Consider the following 15,768-nt stretch of genomic DNA (forward strand, 5'->3'; position numbering starts at 1 on the left):
TTTGTAATCAGGAGTGAATATTCTCTGCCTTTCTAATGTACACTTGAAAGTCTAAAAATATCTTAAATCAAACTGTTTTCTTTGAGCCAATAAAGCCATTTGTATAAACTGGCATGCTAATGGTTGTGCTTTTTTTGTTTCTTTTCAGAGGGATGCTGAGTCTTGCCCAGACCTTCCCCATTCCTGCTCCTGTTCTGAAACCAATGAAGTGGCTCTGGGACCAGCGGGCCCACCAGTAAGTCTTGCTGAGTTCAGCCTTAAATGTTCTTTAATAATATTAATAGCTATCACTTGTGTGTCTAGTATGTGTTGTCTACTGTACTAAATGGCTATTACTCACTTAATTGTAGGAATGCAGTGAGACACAGAGATGTTAAGTAACTTGATTAAAGAACACAGCTTGGAGGAGCTGGGCTGGGCTTCAAATCCAAGTCTCCATGACTCCTAGAGATGATGCTTCTCACCACTGTGCCATACGATGTCTCATACTGGTCTATACTCAAAATCTTCCCTTAAAGCTACTATGGTTAATTTTCAGTGTGAATATTTCAAACCAGGACCTTTACTTGTACCTATAAGATTTGCATACACCTGCTTTGTCCACTTTCTCTCTTTTTTTAAACTTTTACTTTAGGTTCAGGGGTACATGCGAAGGTTTGTTACATAGATAGGTAAATTCATGTCACGAGGATTTGTTGTACAAATTAATTCATCACCCAAGTACCAAGTCTAGTACTCAATAGGTATTTTTCTGCTCCTTTCTCTCCTTCCATCCTCCACCCTCAAGTAGGCCCCCGTGTCTGTTGTTCCCTTCCTTGTGTCCATGAGTTCTCATCATTTAGCTCCCACTTATAAGTGAAATCATGTGGCATTTGGTTTTCTGTTTCTGTGTTAGTTTCTTAAGGATACAGGCCTCCTGCTCCATCCATGTTCCCACAAAAGACATGATCTTGATCTTTTTTATAGCTGCGTAGTATTCCATGATGTATATGTACCACATTTTCTTTATCCAATCTGTAACTGATGGGCATTTAGGTTGATTCCATGTCTTTGCTATTGTGAATAGTGCTACAATGAACATTCGTGTGTATATGTCTTTATGATAGAATGGTTTGTATTCCTTTGGGTATATATGCAGTAATAGGATTGCTCGGTTGAATGGTTGTTCTGTTTGTAGCTCTTTGAGGAATCTCCACACTGCTTTTCACAACGGTTGAACTAATTTACACTCCCACCAACAGTGTATAAGTGTTCCCTTTTCTCCACAACCTTGCCAGCATCAGTTATTTTTTTACGTTTTAATAATAGGCATCCTGACTGCTGTGAGATGGTATTTCATTGTGGTTTTGATTTTCATTTCTCTCATGATCAGTGTGATATTGAGCTTTTTTTCATATGCTTTCTGGCCACTTGTATGTCTTCTTTTGAAAAGTGTCTGTTTATGTCCTTCTTTTGAAAAGTGTCTGTTTATGTCCTTTGCTCTCTTTTTAATGGGGTCATTTGGGTTTTTTTCTTGTAAATTTGTTTAAGTTCTAATAGAGGCTAGATATTAGACCTTTGTCAGATGCATAGTTTGCAAAAATTTTCTTCCATTCTGTAGGTTGTCTGTTTACTCTGTTGATAGTTACTTTTGCTGTGCAGAAGCACGTTAGTATAATTAGAGCCCATTTGTAAATTTTTGCTTTTGTTGTGATTGCTTTTGGTGTCTTCTTTGTCATGAAATCTTTGCTCGTGCCTATGTCCTGAATGGTATTGCCTAGGTTGTCTTCCAGGGTTTTTATAGTTGTGGGTTTTACATTTAAGTCTTTAGTCCATCTTGAGTTAGTCTTTGTATATGGTGTAAGGAAGGGGTTCAGTTTCAATCTTCTGCATATGGCTAGCCAGTTATCTTAGTACCATTTATTGAATAGGGAATCCTTTCTCCATTGCTTGTTTTTGTCAGCTCTGTTGAAGATCAGATGGTCATAGGTGTGTGGTCTTATTTTTGGGTTCTGTATTCTAGTCCCCTGGTCTATGTGTCTGTTTTTGTACCAGTACCATACCGTTTTGATTACCATAGCCCTATAGTATAGTTTGAAGTTGCATAACATGATGCTCCAGCTTTGTTCTTTTTGCTTAGGATTGCCTTGACTATCCAGGCTCCTTTGTGGTTCCACATAAATTTTAAAATAGTTTTTTTCTATTTCTGTAAAGAATGTTATTGGTAGTTTGATAGGAGCAGCATTAATGCTGTAAATTGCTTTGGGGAGTATGGCCATTTTAACAATATTGATACTTCCTATCCAAGAGCATGAAATGTTTTTCCATTTGTTTATGTCATCTATGATTTCTTTGAGCAGTGTTATAATTCTCATTGTAGAGATCTTTCAGCTTCCTAGTAGCTGTATTCCTAGGTATTTTATGCTTTTTGTGGCAATTGTGGATGGGATTGCATTCTTGATTTGGCTCTTAGCTTGGCTGCTGTTGATGTATAGGGATGTTAGTGATCTTTGTGCATTGATTTTATATCCTGAAACTTTGCCAAAGTTGTTTATTAGCTGAAGGAGCTTTTGGGCTAAGACGATGGTGTTTTCTAGATATAGAATCATGTCATCTTCAAACAGGGATAGTTTGACTCCCTGTCTTCCTATTTGGATGCCTTTATTTCTTTCTCTTGCCTGATTGCACTGGCCAGGACTTCCAATACTATGTTAAATAGGAGTGGTGAGAGAGAATAGCCTTGTCTTGTGCTGGTTTTCAATAGGAAATGCTTCCAGCTTTTGCCCATTCAGTATGATGTTGGCTGCAGGTTTATCATATATGGCTCTTATTATTTTAAGGTATGTTCCTTCAATACCTATTTTATTGAGAGTTTTTAACATGAAGGGATGTTGAATTTTATCAAAAGCCTTTTTTGCATCTATTGAGATAATTATGTGGTTTTTGTCTTTGGTTCTGTTTAGGTGATGAATCACATTTATTGATTTGTGTATGTTGAGCCAACCTAGCATCCCAGGGATGAAGCCTACTTGACTGTGGTGGATTAGCTTTTCGGTGTGCTGCTGGATTCAGTTTTCAAATATTTTGTTGAGGAATTTTGAATTGATGTTCATCAAGGATATTAGCCAGAAGTTTTCTTTTCTGTCGTTGTGTCTCTTTCAGGTTTTGCTATCAGGATGATGCTGACCTCATAGAATGAGTTGAGGAGGAGTTATTCCTCCTCAATTTTTTGGAATCGTTTCAAAAGGAATGTTACCAGCTCTTCTTTGTACATCTGGTAGAATTTGACTGTGAATCTATCTGGCCCTGGGCTTTTTTTCATTGCTAGACTATTTATTATGGATTCAATTTCAGACCTTGTTATTGGTCTGTTCAGGGAATCAATTTCTTTCTGGTTTAGTCTTGGGAGGGTGTGTGTGTCCAGGCATTTATCCATCTCTTTTAGGTTTTCTAGTATGTGTGCATAGAGGTATTTGTAGTAGTTCCTAATGGTTACTTTTATTTCTGTGGGGTCAGTGTAACATCCCCTTTGTCATTTGTAATTGTATTTATTTGGATCTTCTTTCTTTTCTGCTTTATCAGTCTAGCTGGTGGCTTATCTATCTTATTAATTTTTCAAAAAACTAACTACTGGATTTGTTGTCTTTTGAATGTGTTTGCATGTCTTGATTTCCTTCAGTTCAGCCCTGATATAGGTTATTTCTTGTCTCCTGCTAGTTTTGGGGTTGGTTTGCTCTTGCTTCTCTTATTCTCTCAGTTGTGATATTAGGTTGTTAATTTGAGATCCTTCTAACTTTTTGATGTGTGTGTTTAGTGCTATGAATTTCTCTCTTAACACTGCCTTAGCTGTGTCCCAGAGATTCTGGTATGTTGTACCTTTGTTCTCATTAGTTTCGAAGAACTTCCTGACCCTGCTTAATTTTAATTTTTTATATATCCTGAGATTATATTAAAATGTCCAAAATATTAGAAACATTATCTTCCTATTTGGCTTGTTATGTGAATCATTGTGAATGAAACCATTTAACTTCAGTAATGCTTTTTACTTCAAGTCTGATTTGTCTAATATTAATATAGTTTCAATATTTGTGTTTTGGATTCTTTGTCTAATTTTTTAATTTTCTAATTTGTCTAACTTGCATGTTCTCATTCCAGCCAGTTGGAAAGAGAGAAAATGGTTGAGGATAGCATTTGGTTTTCATTTAAGAACAACTCCCAGGGTATATGCAGCACCTTTCGCTCATATTCCATTAGCCAGCACTTAGTCATAAGGTCATACCTACTTACATAGGATTCCAAGAGATCAAGTCCGTAGTTGGATGGTTATGTGTTAATTAAAACTCAGGGGATTGTATTATTACAAAGAAGCACTGGAAATGAATGTGAGGACAATTAGCAATCTCTGTACAACTGTGAAAAGTATCTTTTTTTTTTTTTCTTTTGGGATGGAATTTTGCTGTTGTTGCCCAGGCTGGAGTGGAATGGCACAGTCTCGGCTCACCGCAACCTCCGCCTCCCAGGTTCAAGCGATTCTCCTGCCTCAGCCTCCCGAGTAGCTGGGATTACAGGCATGTGCCACCACGCCAGGCTAATTTTTTGTATTTTTAGCAGAGACGGGGTTTCTCCATGTTTGTCAGGCTGGTCTCGAACTCCTGACCTCAGGTGATCTGCCCGCCTCGGCCTCCCAAAGTGCTGGGATTACCGGCGTGAGCCACCGCACCTGGCCGAAAACTATCTTTTAAAAACATTTCAGATGTCAGAAATAAAAATATTTCAGATGAACAAAAACTAATAATTTACCACCAATATTCTCTCATTAAGGAATATGCCTAGGACATAATTTAAAATAAAGAAAAATGATACCAGAAGAAATTATGACCAAAGAAATAGCAAATATATGGGCAAATCTTAATAAATATTAATTTGTAACATATATATTTTCTTCATTTTTTATTTGCGACATTTCAATGTTTTTATATTTATATTTTAGATATTTCTCTTTAAATAGCATATGCCAAGATTTTGCTTTTAATCCAGTTTTACAATCTTTCTTTCATAGTTTAATCCACTCTGTTGGTTGTGATAACTGACCTATTCTGATTTACATCCACAACTTTAATTTTACTTTCTTGGTTTTTCTTGATTTCTTAATTTTTGCTTTTTAATTTGTATTACATATATATTTCTTGCTTGAGATTGTATTTATTTTTGTCTTTAATTTTTGCTTTTTTTGTATTCTTTTTTTCCCCTCCACTAGTTTGGAAAGTATACTCTGTAGCTTTTCTATTAATAGTTAAACCCAGAAGTTTTTACCAGATATACTTAGCTTAACAAAGTTTAAAATAATCACTATTTCTATCCTTCTTTGCCAGTATGATGAGTTGGAATTCTTTTATCTTAGATCATCTTCTTAATAATTTATGTGCTCTTACTACCCAATATTTTAATACTGTTTTTAACATCACAAATTAGATGTCTTGATTATTATTATTGCTTGTGTGAGCTCTAAAACATAAACTTTCCAGCAAGCCTCAGCCATCTTTCCCATCCTTCCTGAGGGCAGTTTCAGTTCACATGTATACTATAGTTTTTTATTGTTTCTTTCTTCTTGGTACTTAAGAATAGAGTTCTTAATTACAATAGTGTTTTAGCCAGCATTAATACATGTTTATAGCAGGAGGGTTTTCAAGTTTTTTCGTTTGTAATATGCTGGAACAAGTCATAAAATATTTATTTGTGACCTAAACAGCAAACTTTCTAATGGAGAGAAGCAGCAAAGATGTGAAAGGGAAGGGTTGAGCTTTGATTTGAAGGGGGAAAAAAGATGTAAAATGAGAAAAAAGCAATTGAAATTTTATGTTTCAAAAATTTCAAATAAGGAAATTTTGTATTCTAAATAAAGCATAATTAATTAAGAAATAGTATCTTGAGCAATATGTAATAAATTCTGTTTGATGATTGAACATACTTTGATTGTTTTCTCATTCATGAATTTACACAGTAGTATAAGTAGTATAATGTATCAATAAAACTAAAGGATCTGTAGGAAGGCCTGGGTAGAAAAATCATATTCTCTTTGCAAAGGCTAACCCTCTCATTGAAAAAATGAGTGTTTTCATCCACAAGTATTTGTTGAATTCTTGTCATATGCCCAGTGACAAGGGTAAAGGATGAGGTGGAAAGTAAGTTAGAAGTATAAAATGGTCCCTGGCTTTTAGACATGGTGCCTCTGACTTGAGTATCTGTGAGATAAACAGTCTTGATTATTATTATTGGAATAAAATCTTCAGTTGAAGATATATTTGAATAAAATCTTCAGTTGAAAACAAATCATTTAAGATGCACAAACAAAATTAAAAAATTGTGACAGACTGGGTATATTAACTGGGATAGACTAGGCTGCGAGAAACAGAAAATTTAGCTAACACAGTAGCGTAAACTATGAGGACAATAGGACATTTATTGTTTACTCAATGAAGGGTTTAGAGGCAGATGGTCTGAAGAAGGCAAATGAGGCTGCTAGACAACTTCATCAAGGACTTGTGCTTGCTCGAGCTTTTCTTAGGTTCGCTGCTTCTTGATCAAATTGGCCAAAACTGCTTAACACAACTATTCCTGGTTGCAAAGAAAAGCTGAGAAAACAAGTATCTGTCTTTTTTGGCCTTTATCGTAGGGTTGAAAGGGAGAAGGGGGTCAGAAAAGGCTCTTAGGTAGCCAGCCGTAGTGTCTGACACACTGGGGGAAAAACTGTAATGAAGCATGTATGGAAATCTGATATATGGCACTTGATATTGGCATTGCAGATCAAGTATAGAAATGATTGATGTTCAATAATGGTGCTGGGACATTTGGTTTTACATGTAGAAAATACCTATAAATAAAAGTATATATAACATCTAAGTTTGTGTAAGTACACTCCATGATGTTCACATAACAACAAAATTGCCTAACAACCATTTCTCAGAATGCATTTCCATCACCAAGCAATTTATGACTTCATATGAAGAATTTCTACTCATTAAAGAGAAAAAAAGACATGTAACCCAATAGAAAACTGAGTAAAGTCTACAAATAGACAGTCACAGTAAGAATAAATGCAAATAGATAAACTTATGAAAAGATACATAAGCATAATAGTTTTCAGGGAAATGAAAATTAGAACAAGAATAAGGTTTTTTTTTTAGCAATCAGCTTGATAAAAATGTAAAGTTTGATAATACTCAGGGTTGATTAAGATTTAAGGAAACAGGGAACCCTCTTAAACTATTGGTAGATCTATAAACTGGCACAGTTAGTTTAGAGTGCAATTTGATAATATATCTGCAAATTTATCAGCTTTCACTTACGATTCTACTCTTGGTATCTTCTTCTGAGAAACGTAACAGTTTTACTTAAGGGATGTGTAAGGATGTTAATTGAAGCATTTAAAAAATTTGTTTTAGTTTTTAATTTTTTGAGATGGAGTCTCACTCTGTCCCTTAGGCTGGGGTGCAGTGGCATGATCTCGGCTCACTGCAACCTCTGCCTCCTGGGTTTAAGCGATTCTCCTGCCTCAACCTCCCAAATAGCTGGGATTATAGGCCTGTGCCACCAAGCTCAGCTAATTTTTTATTTTTAGTAGAGATGGGGTTTTACCATATTGGCCAGGCTGGTCTCGAACTCCTAACCTCAAGTGATCCACCCGCCTTGGCCTCCCAAAGTGCTGGGATTACAGGCGTGAGCCAGCATGCCCAGCCTGAAGCATTATTTAAATGGCTGAAAACTGTGGGAATGAAACTACTTAAATTTCCAATAATAAAAGAATGGCTAAACAAACTCTTACATATCCAAGGTTCAGACAACTATGCAGCAGTTAAGAATGAATTAGATCTATGTGTGCTATAATAAAAAATCACTAAAGCATATTAAGTTGAAGTCATAACTATGTAAAAAGTGTGACATCACATATTTAAAACATATACAGCAAATAATACAGTAATACTATAGGCAGTATTTTCTATAGATACAGATGCACATAAATAAAATTACATTTTATAATTGTATTTTTAAAATCTGGAAGATGAGCAACTAATTGATAAAAAGAGTGCATGTAAATGGTTTTTTTAAAAGCTGAGGAAATTTTAAAGATCACCTGACCCAGTGTTTTCTTAAGTGATACAGTGTTCTGCTAATAGTGTACAGAATCCCTTTTAGTAATCCTGTACATAGCGTGAAATAAATTGGAATCACACAGGGAGAAAGTTATTCCATTTTCAATGATTTTTCAATCCTTCTGCTCAGGTGAAATATAAATTCTGTCTAGTGCCCACATGGTCCTCCTAACACTTATTCATCTCTCTTTTTATCAAAGAGCGAACTCTTGGCTCACAGACTTCAATAGAAACAGAATCTAGCTAAATTTTTTTTGTTTTGAGAGGGAGTCTTGCTTTGTCGCCCAGGCTGGAGTGCAGTGATCTCAGCTCACTGCAAGCTCTGCCTCCCGGGTTCATTCACACCATTCTCCTGCCTCAGCCTCCTGAGTAGCTGGGACTACAGGCACCCGCCACCACGCCTGGCTAATTTTTTTGTATTTTCAGTAGAGACGGTGTTTCACCGTGTTAGCCAGGATGGTCTCGATCTCCTGACCTCATGATCCGCCCGCCTCGGCCTCCCAAAGTGCTGGGATTACAGGCATGAGCCACCGCACCCGGCCAATCTAGCTGAATTTAATAGCACTATTTATAGTGTATTGATTTCTAAGATTACCTTATAGTTTTAGCAAGTGATACTTTTTTTCATTTACTGTAATGCTGTATTTGCTTTTAAAATAAGTGAAATAGTCAATTAAGATATTCAGTAAATACACACGTGTTTAGACACATATGAACATATATACAGGGAATATACATACACATATTATGTTTGTAGATATATATCTATATAAAGAAAACTGCTATTAATTAATAGGCTAGATAATATGGCAAAAGTTTTGAGGGGAAATATGAATGACAACTTTCAGAAAGATGAAACTAACTGTCCTTTTGCTGTGAAAATAAAGAAAATTAGGTTGTTGCTACTTTCATGTGCTTTCTACAATTTAATTGGATCATCTCAAAGTTATGTTTTGTGTGTTATATATGTATGTTTTGTAACATATATAATTTTGATTAACAGTGTATTCTTTGGATCATTTGTAACGATAGTCTTCTATAACCACTAAGTAAATAAATCTTACAATTTTTCAATATTTAAAAAGGATTTGGCAAAGAAAGTTTTCCAAAACCATGAAATCGTCTGCACCGCTGGGGCTGGGTGGTAAATTTCCAGTTAAGGATCATGATGAATGTATACTATTACACAATGTGTTGGCCTTTACATAAAATAATAATGAGTTAATTCATACTATTAAGGAAAATGAATGAAATACACTGTTTTGAGATTTGTCTTTCAGCTAATACTTAACATCTGTTTGCCAGGGTGGTCCGGGACTCCGAGGACCAAAGGGCCAGCAAGGTGAACCGGGTCCAAAGGTAATGTGCGTGTTCTCTCTCTCTCTCTGTCTCATCTCTCTCTCTCTCTCATAAATAGCCATCATTTTGGAGCTAAATATGACTTATTTCACCCTTGCAATCTAAAGTTCCTGATATTTTTATGAAAGTTGTGCCTAACCCTTCTTCCTTATTTTAAAAGACTACGCTTTTAATCAAAAAGAATATTTAATAACTCAGTGAAAATAAAGGCTTCTGGGTCAGAAATAAGAATGTCAATGTTCTGAGTGGTTTAGTCTCCAAGATAGTTCTCTCAGAATTTGTACATTCTTCTCTTCCTCTACCTACAACAAAAACGTATCTTTAGAGGAATCATGCAGAACCACAACTTGACATCAGTTCTTTCCAGGCAGTTTCTCAGGTTTTGGATTCCTTCTCCCCCACTGCAGTATATATAATCAAACACACAACTCTGTTTTTCATTCTTACTGCCCAGGGTCATCAAATATGGTGATTCAGGTTGTACACTGTACAAAGGCACCCGCCAAGAGACCAAGCCATGCCAAGCCATGTCAAGGAACACGTTTTTCTACTATGCACAAAGGCATCCTGAGGACTGGCAGAAGCCCAGTCACTAATGGAGTTCAGGCCTCACCATCTTCTCTCCAGCTCTTGGCAAATCTTCTAACTGGTCTTCTGTCAAGAGGCTTAACATTTCAAATGATTCTTCACATCTGCCCCCAGATTAATTTCCTTAAAGTCTATGCTGGATCATATCATACTCTTCAAAAACCTGCAGTCACATGCTGTTGCCTTCAGAGTACCGTTCACCCTCTTTGCCGAGGCATTTAAGGTCCTTTATAACTTGACTCCCATCTCATTTTCACCATGTTGCTCCACATGTCCTCCTCTCCATCCATCTTGCTTGACTTACTGCTCAATATGGTTTCTTATTAAATTTACATAGCATTTATTCATGGGGAGGAGAACATTGCAAAGCTTTTTACCACAAAATTGGAAACAGATGAAGCAAGGTAGAAGAAAATATTGGGATAAAAAAGAAGTAAATGAAAGAAGGCTAAAGATAATTAATCAGGTACTACCCAATTCAAACTTCAGACCATAAGATGTCTCCTTTTTTGTTTGTTTTGTTTGCTGGAACAGACTTGAGGTATCTTACTTGGCTCCATCTTTTATGGTGCTGTAAGAAGGGCAGTAGTTGGAGTCCTCTTCTCAAGCAAGGGTGCACTGGATCTTCCTCAGTTTCACCCAAAGGCAATGCCCCTCTGCTCCTATAGATTCTAGTTCCCTCCTCCCAGTGCCTCTATCAGCATGACCCTGGTGTTTTCTAATGTGATCACTGGATGATCATTCTAATTGTGAAGATAAATGAGTTCGTAGATCTTTGGTGATCCCAAGACCCACCCATTTCCTCCAATTATCCATTCCCATAGGATGCTACTGATATGGTTATTTCTGTATGACGATTTTGATGAATCACAGATCCAAGTAAGTAGCGGTTTTTGGAAAAAGTCTTATTGGACAAAGGACATTGACATGTCCACCAATGTGGACAGTGCGGGAATAGATACCTTCCATACGGAAGGCCCCAGTATGTATTATTTTTTATTTTGTTGCAGCAAATAGAGAATAAGAATTTGGAAGGACAAAGCAAACCTCTTGTTGGTCTCTCCTAGTCATTTTTGCCTCATATTTTACAGGACAAAATGGGACCCCCTAGTTTTTGCCCTTCTACTCTATTTGTAATTTCTCGATAACATATTATTAAACTCAGCCAGGCGCAGTGGCTCATGCCTGTAATCTCAGCACTTTGGGAGGCTGAGGCAAGTGGATCACCTGAGGTCAGGAGTTCGAGACCAGCCTGCCAACATGGTGAAACCTCTCCTAAAAATACAAAATTAGCTGAGTGTGGTGGTGGGCACCTGTAGTCCCAGCTACTCAGGAGGCTGAGACAGAAGAATCACTTGAAACTGGGAGGTGGAGGCTGCCGTGAGCAGAGATCATGCCACTGCACTCCAGCCTGGGCGAAACAGAGCAAGACTCCGTCTCAAAAATAAATAAATAAATAATATATTATTGAACTATTATATATTAAAATGATATATTATTAAACAATTATAAATACTAAGTAATACATAAAAATTGCCTCCTTGCTGCCTCCATCGTATTTTTAAAATTCCAGCTCCCTCCCTCTCCCTTCTTATGCCATGCTCCTTGTAAGAATAGTTATCACTCAGTGCTTCCACACGCTCACCTCCCAAAGAATTCTCAACCCACATATGCTTCCTCTTCCTCTGGGAGTCCTATGAAAATTCTCTCATAAAAGTTCCTAATTACTTGCTTGTTACCAGTTCCATAGATTAGAGTTTAATTTTTCTTGAGATCTCTACAAAATTTAACACAATCAAACACTTCTTTGTTTGAAAATTTCTCCTCCTTTGGCCGTTTCTATACCACAATACCACTCCATCTTCAGCCTCTTCCTAATTCTGGGGCTTTTTCATTTCAGATTCTTCCCCAGGTTTCTCTTCCTCTCCCTTCTACCTGATTATCTTATTTTTATCCACGTTCTATTTCACTCACTCAATACATTCCCCTTAATAACATCACCTATAAATGTATTTTCAACTACTCCAAAATCCATCCCAGCACAGACCTTGCCTAACTCCTTGGCCTGCTGGACATTTCCATGTGGTTTATCCCAAGCACCTAAATCTTAACAAGTCTTAGTCTGCACTCATTATCTACCCGCACTTTACCCCACAATGCCTTTTTTTCTGTATTCTTTGTTCCAAGTAATGGGTTCACCAATCTCACATCTAAGAAGATACCCAGATGTTGGAGGTCCTAATTTAATAAAAGAATAGCTTTAGTTGAAGTCACAGAATGAGACAGAAGAGATTGAGGATAGGTAGGTTTTTGGGTCTAAGATTTCTTATGTGGTTTAGTTTTAGTTAAACCGCAACAAAGTCCAAGCCACAGAAGTAAAGGTTACAGAAATAAGGGTAAAAGGGATGTCTGATCCTGAAAAGAAAGGAAGTAAAATAGGCTGGGAGTGGTGGCTCACGCCTGTAGTGCCAGTACTTTGGGAGGCTGAATTGGGCAGATCACCCGAGGTCAGGAGTTCAAGATCAGCCTGGCCAACAAGGTGAAACCCCATCTCTACTAAAAGTACAAAAATTAACCAGGTGTGGTGGTGCATGCCTGTAATCCTAGCTACTCGGGAGGCTAAGGCAAGAGAATCACTTGAACCTGGGAGCAGGAGGTTGCAGTGAGCTGAGATCATGCCACTGCACTCCAGCCTGGGCAACAGAATGAGACTCTGTCTCAAAACAAAAAAAATTAAAAAGGAAGTAAAATAATACTAAGCCTAGGGAAGGTCATTCAGTGGACATTGAAGGAAGTGTAGTGTGATGGCAGCGTCAAAGTGAGGAAGAAAGCGGAGGCTAGGTGCAAAGTTCTCAATAAATGCAGAGGAGTCCCCCCGAGGTGGGTGGTTGACAGTAGTGAAGACAGAGAGAATGTAGTTCATCTGGACGGTGTGAACCTTCCCAGACTAGGAGGGTGGCCTTGAAGCACTTATACTTATAAATTTGTTATGGAGTGTGGGGGGTCTCATTACTTACATAATTGGCATAGCACTCTTATTTACAGAAGCAAAAGTAGTAATGATAATAATAAAGTTGCAGCAATCCCTGTGTGTTTACTCTTATGGTTTACTGATGACATTTTGCCTGGAAGGTAAATCATTTGAGGTTTGATGTCTTGCTATCCTGAGTATTTCCTATCTTAGGAAAAACTATATAAGAAAACAAATTATGATTGTCCTAAGCAGAAATATTTTCTAGATGTCAGAGAGTCTAACTTACTTTTAGGATGATACTTCTCTGTTGCCTTCCAGGGACCAGATGGCCCTCGGGGGGAACTTGGTCTGCCAGGACCTCAGGGTCCACCTGGACCCCAAGGACCAAGTGGTCTGTCCATTCAAGGAATGCCCGTGAGTTGTGTTCAAACATTCAGATGGGTTTTATTGTTATCTCTTTTCCATGAGGTTACAAAGAATGAACTTTTGTCTTCTGTGTCTTAATAATGAACCTCAGTCCCTTTGAAAGCAATGATGGAGTGTCATTTCACTAGTTGTGCCCTTAGCCATTTTTTTGTCCAATGATGAAGGTCTTTTAACAAATAAGTACATACATACTTATTGGAGGGAGGTCCATCCACAAGCATTGTGTGTATAGAGGAAGAACAAAGCTTAGCATGTATAGCCCTTTTTCTCATTTAACTAAATTCTTAATGGATATGATAACATTCAGAAAGTAACAAATGTTATACAAATTTAAGTTTTTTCATTATGTGTAGTAACTGCTGATATAAATTAATAAAAGCCATTTATTCACGATCCTTATCTCAAATGGCATCAAAGTGCAGTTTATGGAGAGTGAGAGTTTTAGATTTTTAGATGATGTACTTTATATAGCTGCATTTCTTTGAAAAGTCATTTTGTACCATTGAAAAAAATTTAATTCCGTTCACTGATCTTCATTAATCTTACTATAGAGGTCTAGATTTAAGAATAAAAACAATCTCTTTAATTCATATTTGAAGCAACCAGGTCCTTTTAAGCACAATTTTTGGCAATCTTTCTGCACATATGATTGTGTCTGCCTAGCTGAGAAGTTTCTCCTACAGTGTTATTTTTACATTTTAGAAAGCATTAACGTGCCAATCTGTGTAATTACTACTAATAATAAACATTGGTTGAGGTCTTACTACATGCCAGATTCTGTGTTTGCTTCTCCCTTCTTATATTCCATTTAAGTATGTTTCTAGCCAAAACAAAACAAAACAAATCTACATAGATATGAGATTGTAAAATCCAAGCCGTAAATAATACTGAAATGTTCAAGCCGCCCTGCATGTATTTACAATATTGGCCTCGCCATATTAGACTGTATATTCTATGTTAAAACTATCCTGGTATATAAATGTTCAGCTACATAGGAATGTTTACATAAATGACATAACATATGTGGAAAGTGAAATATATTCTGTTGGCCGGGCGCAATGGCTCATGCCTGTAATCCTAGAACTTTGGGAGGCCGAGGCAGGCGGATCACCTGAAGTCAGGAACTTGAGACTAACCTGGCCAACATGATGAAACCCCGTCTCTACTAAAAGTACAAAAATTAGCTGGGTGTGGTGGCAGGCATCTGTAATCTCAGCTACTCAGGAGGCTGAGGCAGGAGAATAGCTTGGACCCGGGAGGCAGAGGTTGCAGTGAGCCAACATTGTGTCACTGCACTCCAGCCTGGGCAACAAGAGCAAGACTCCATCTCAAAAAAAAAAAAAGTATATATATATTCTGTTTAGATGTTAGTGCAAATGCAATTTACTGTGGAAAATATTTAAATAATGAGAGAAGGAAAAGAAAACGCTAAGAATTTACCTATGTGAACTTAACTCTGTATACTTTTGGATATTCAGGGAATGCCAGGTGAAAAAGGAGAGAAAGGAGATACCGGCCTTCCGGGTCCACAGGTATTATTTTTATTTTTTAAGTCTATTGCTCTCAGTCTACAACTTTGCCAAAGGGCAAAAAAAAGCTGTAGCTTCTGAAGTCAGTTGTGATCTTGGTAAGTGTTTTCCGTATTAAAGACTGTTTGCCTGTATTCACTTACCGTAAGCCCCTTTTGAGAGTCACACTGATGTTCCCCAGGTGAGCTCTGACAGGGAATATTCTTTGCCCATGAATAACTTCTAAGTCTGAATTCTAGGTTACAAAGGGTTCACCATTATGCTCTTAGGTTTGTTTGGAGGCCTTCATCTATTTCAGGGAAGCTGCGTGAGCGGATGACTCATTCCTGTGAACCTGACTCTTTTTCGTCCCTGTTCTACATAGGGTATCCCAGGAGGCGTTGGTTCACCAGGACGTGATGGCTCACCAGGCCAGAGGGTAAGGTCTTGCCCAAGGTTGGTTTTTAGCAAAGTAGTGACCTTTTCACCAGGTCACTCTTATTGCTGACAGGCTTCTATGTAAGGGAGTCAAGCCAGTTTTTGCTTTTGTTTTCTCCTGTTTATGTATATTCCACCTATCCTGCATCTATTTCCCTTCACTGACATCTTCTATGTTCATTACTTTGTCGAACCCTAGGAACTTTCATCAAACCTTCCCAAATTAGCACATCCCTTTCCGAGTGCTCCCATAACCTGAATACAGTTTATTGTGTGCATTGGTTTAGTAGGTTTCTCCAGTTCTTTCAAATCCTTGAGGCATAAATGTAAAGGAAATAAAAAATCA

The 15,768-nt window shown here is 37.4% G+C and overlaps 1 protein-coding gene across 3 annotated transcripts in view; it reads left to right on the top strand.

The window, feature by feature from the left end:
- The window catches only part of COL14A1 (collagen type XIV alpha 1 chain), a 241,791-nt gene that overhangs the window by 173,301 nt on the left and 52,722 nt on the right, over nt 1-15,768 (top strand). For all 3 annotated transcript variants that reach the window (XM_063669039.1, XM_054497822.2, XM_054497821.2), the window contains exons 36-40: nt 149-235; nt 9,435-9,488; nt 13,369-13,464; nt 14,955-15,008; nt 15,370-15,423. In XM_063669039.1, coding sequence (XP_063525109.1) covers nt 149-235; nt 9,435-9,488; nt 13,369-13,464; nt 14,955-15,008; nt 15,370-15,423 — 345 coding nt within the window. The remainder of the gene's footprint in view (nt 1-148; nt 236-9,434; nt 9,489-13,368; nt 13,465-14,954; nt 15,009-15,369; nt 15,424-15,768) is intronic.

Source organism: Pongo pygmaeus, chromosome 7 (genome assembly GCF_028885625.2).
Source record: "Pongo pygmaeus isolate AG05252 chromosome 7, NHGRI_mPonPyg2-v2.0_pri, whole genome shotgun sequence".
NCBI classification, from domain to species: Eukaryota; Metazoa; Chordata; class Mammalia; order Primates; family Hominidae; genus Pongo; species Pongo pygmaeus.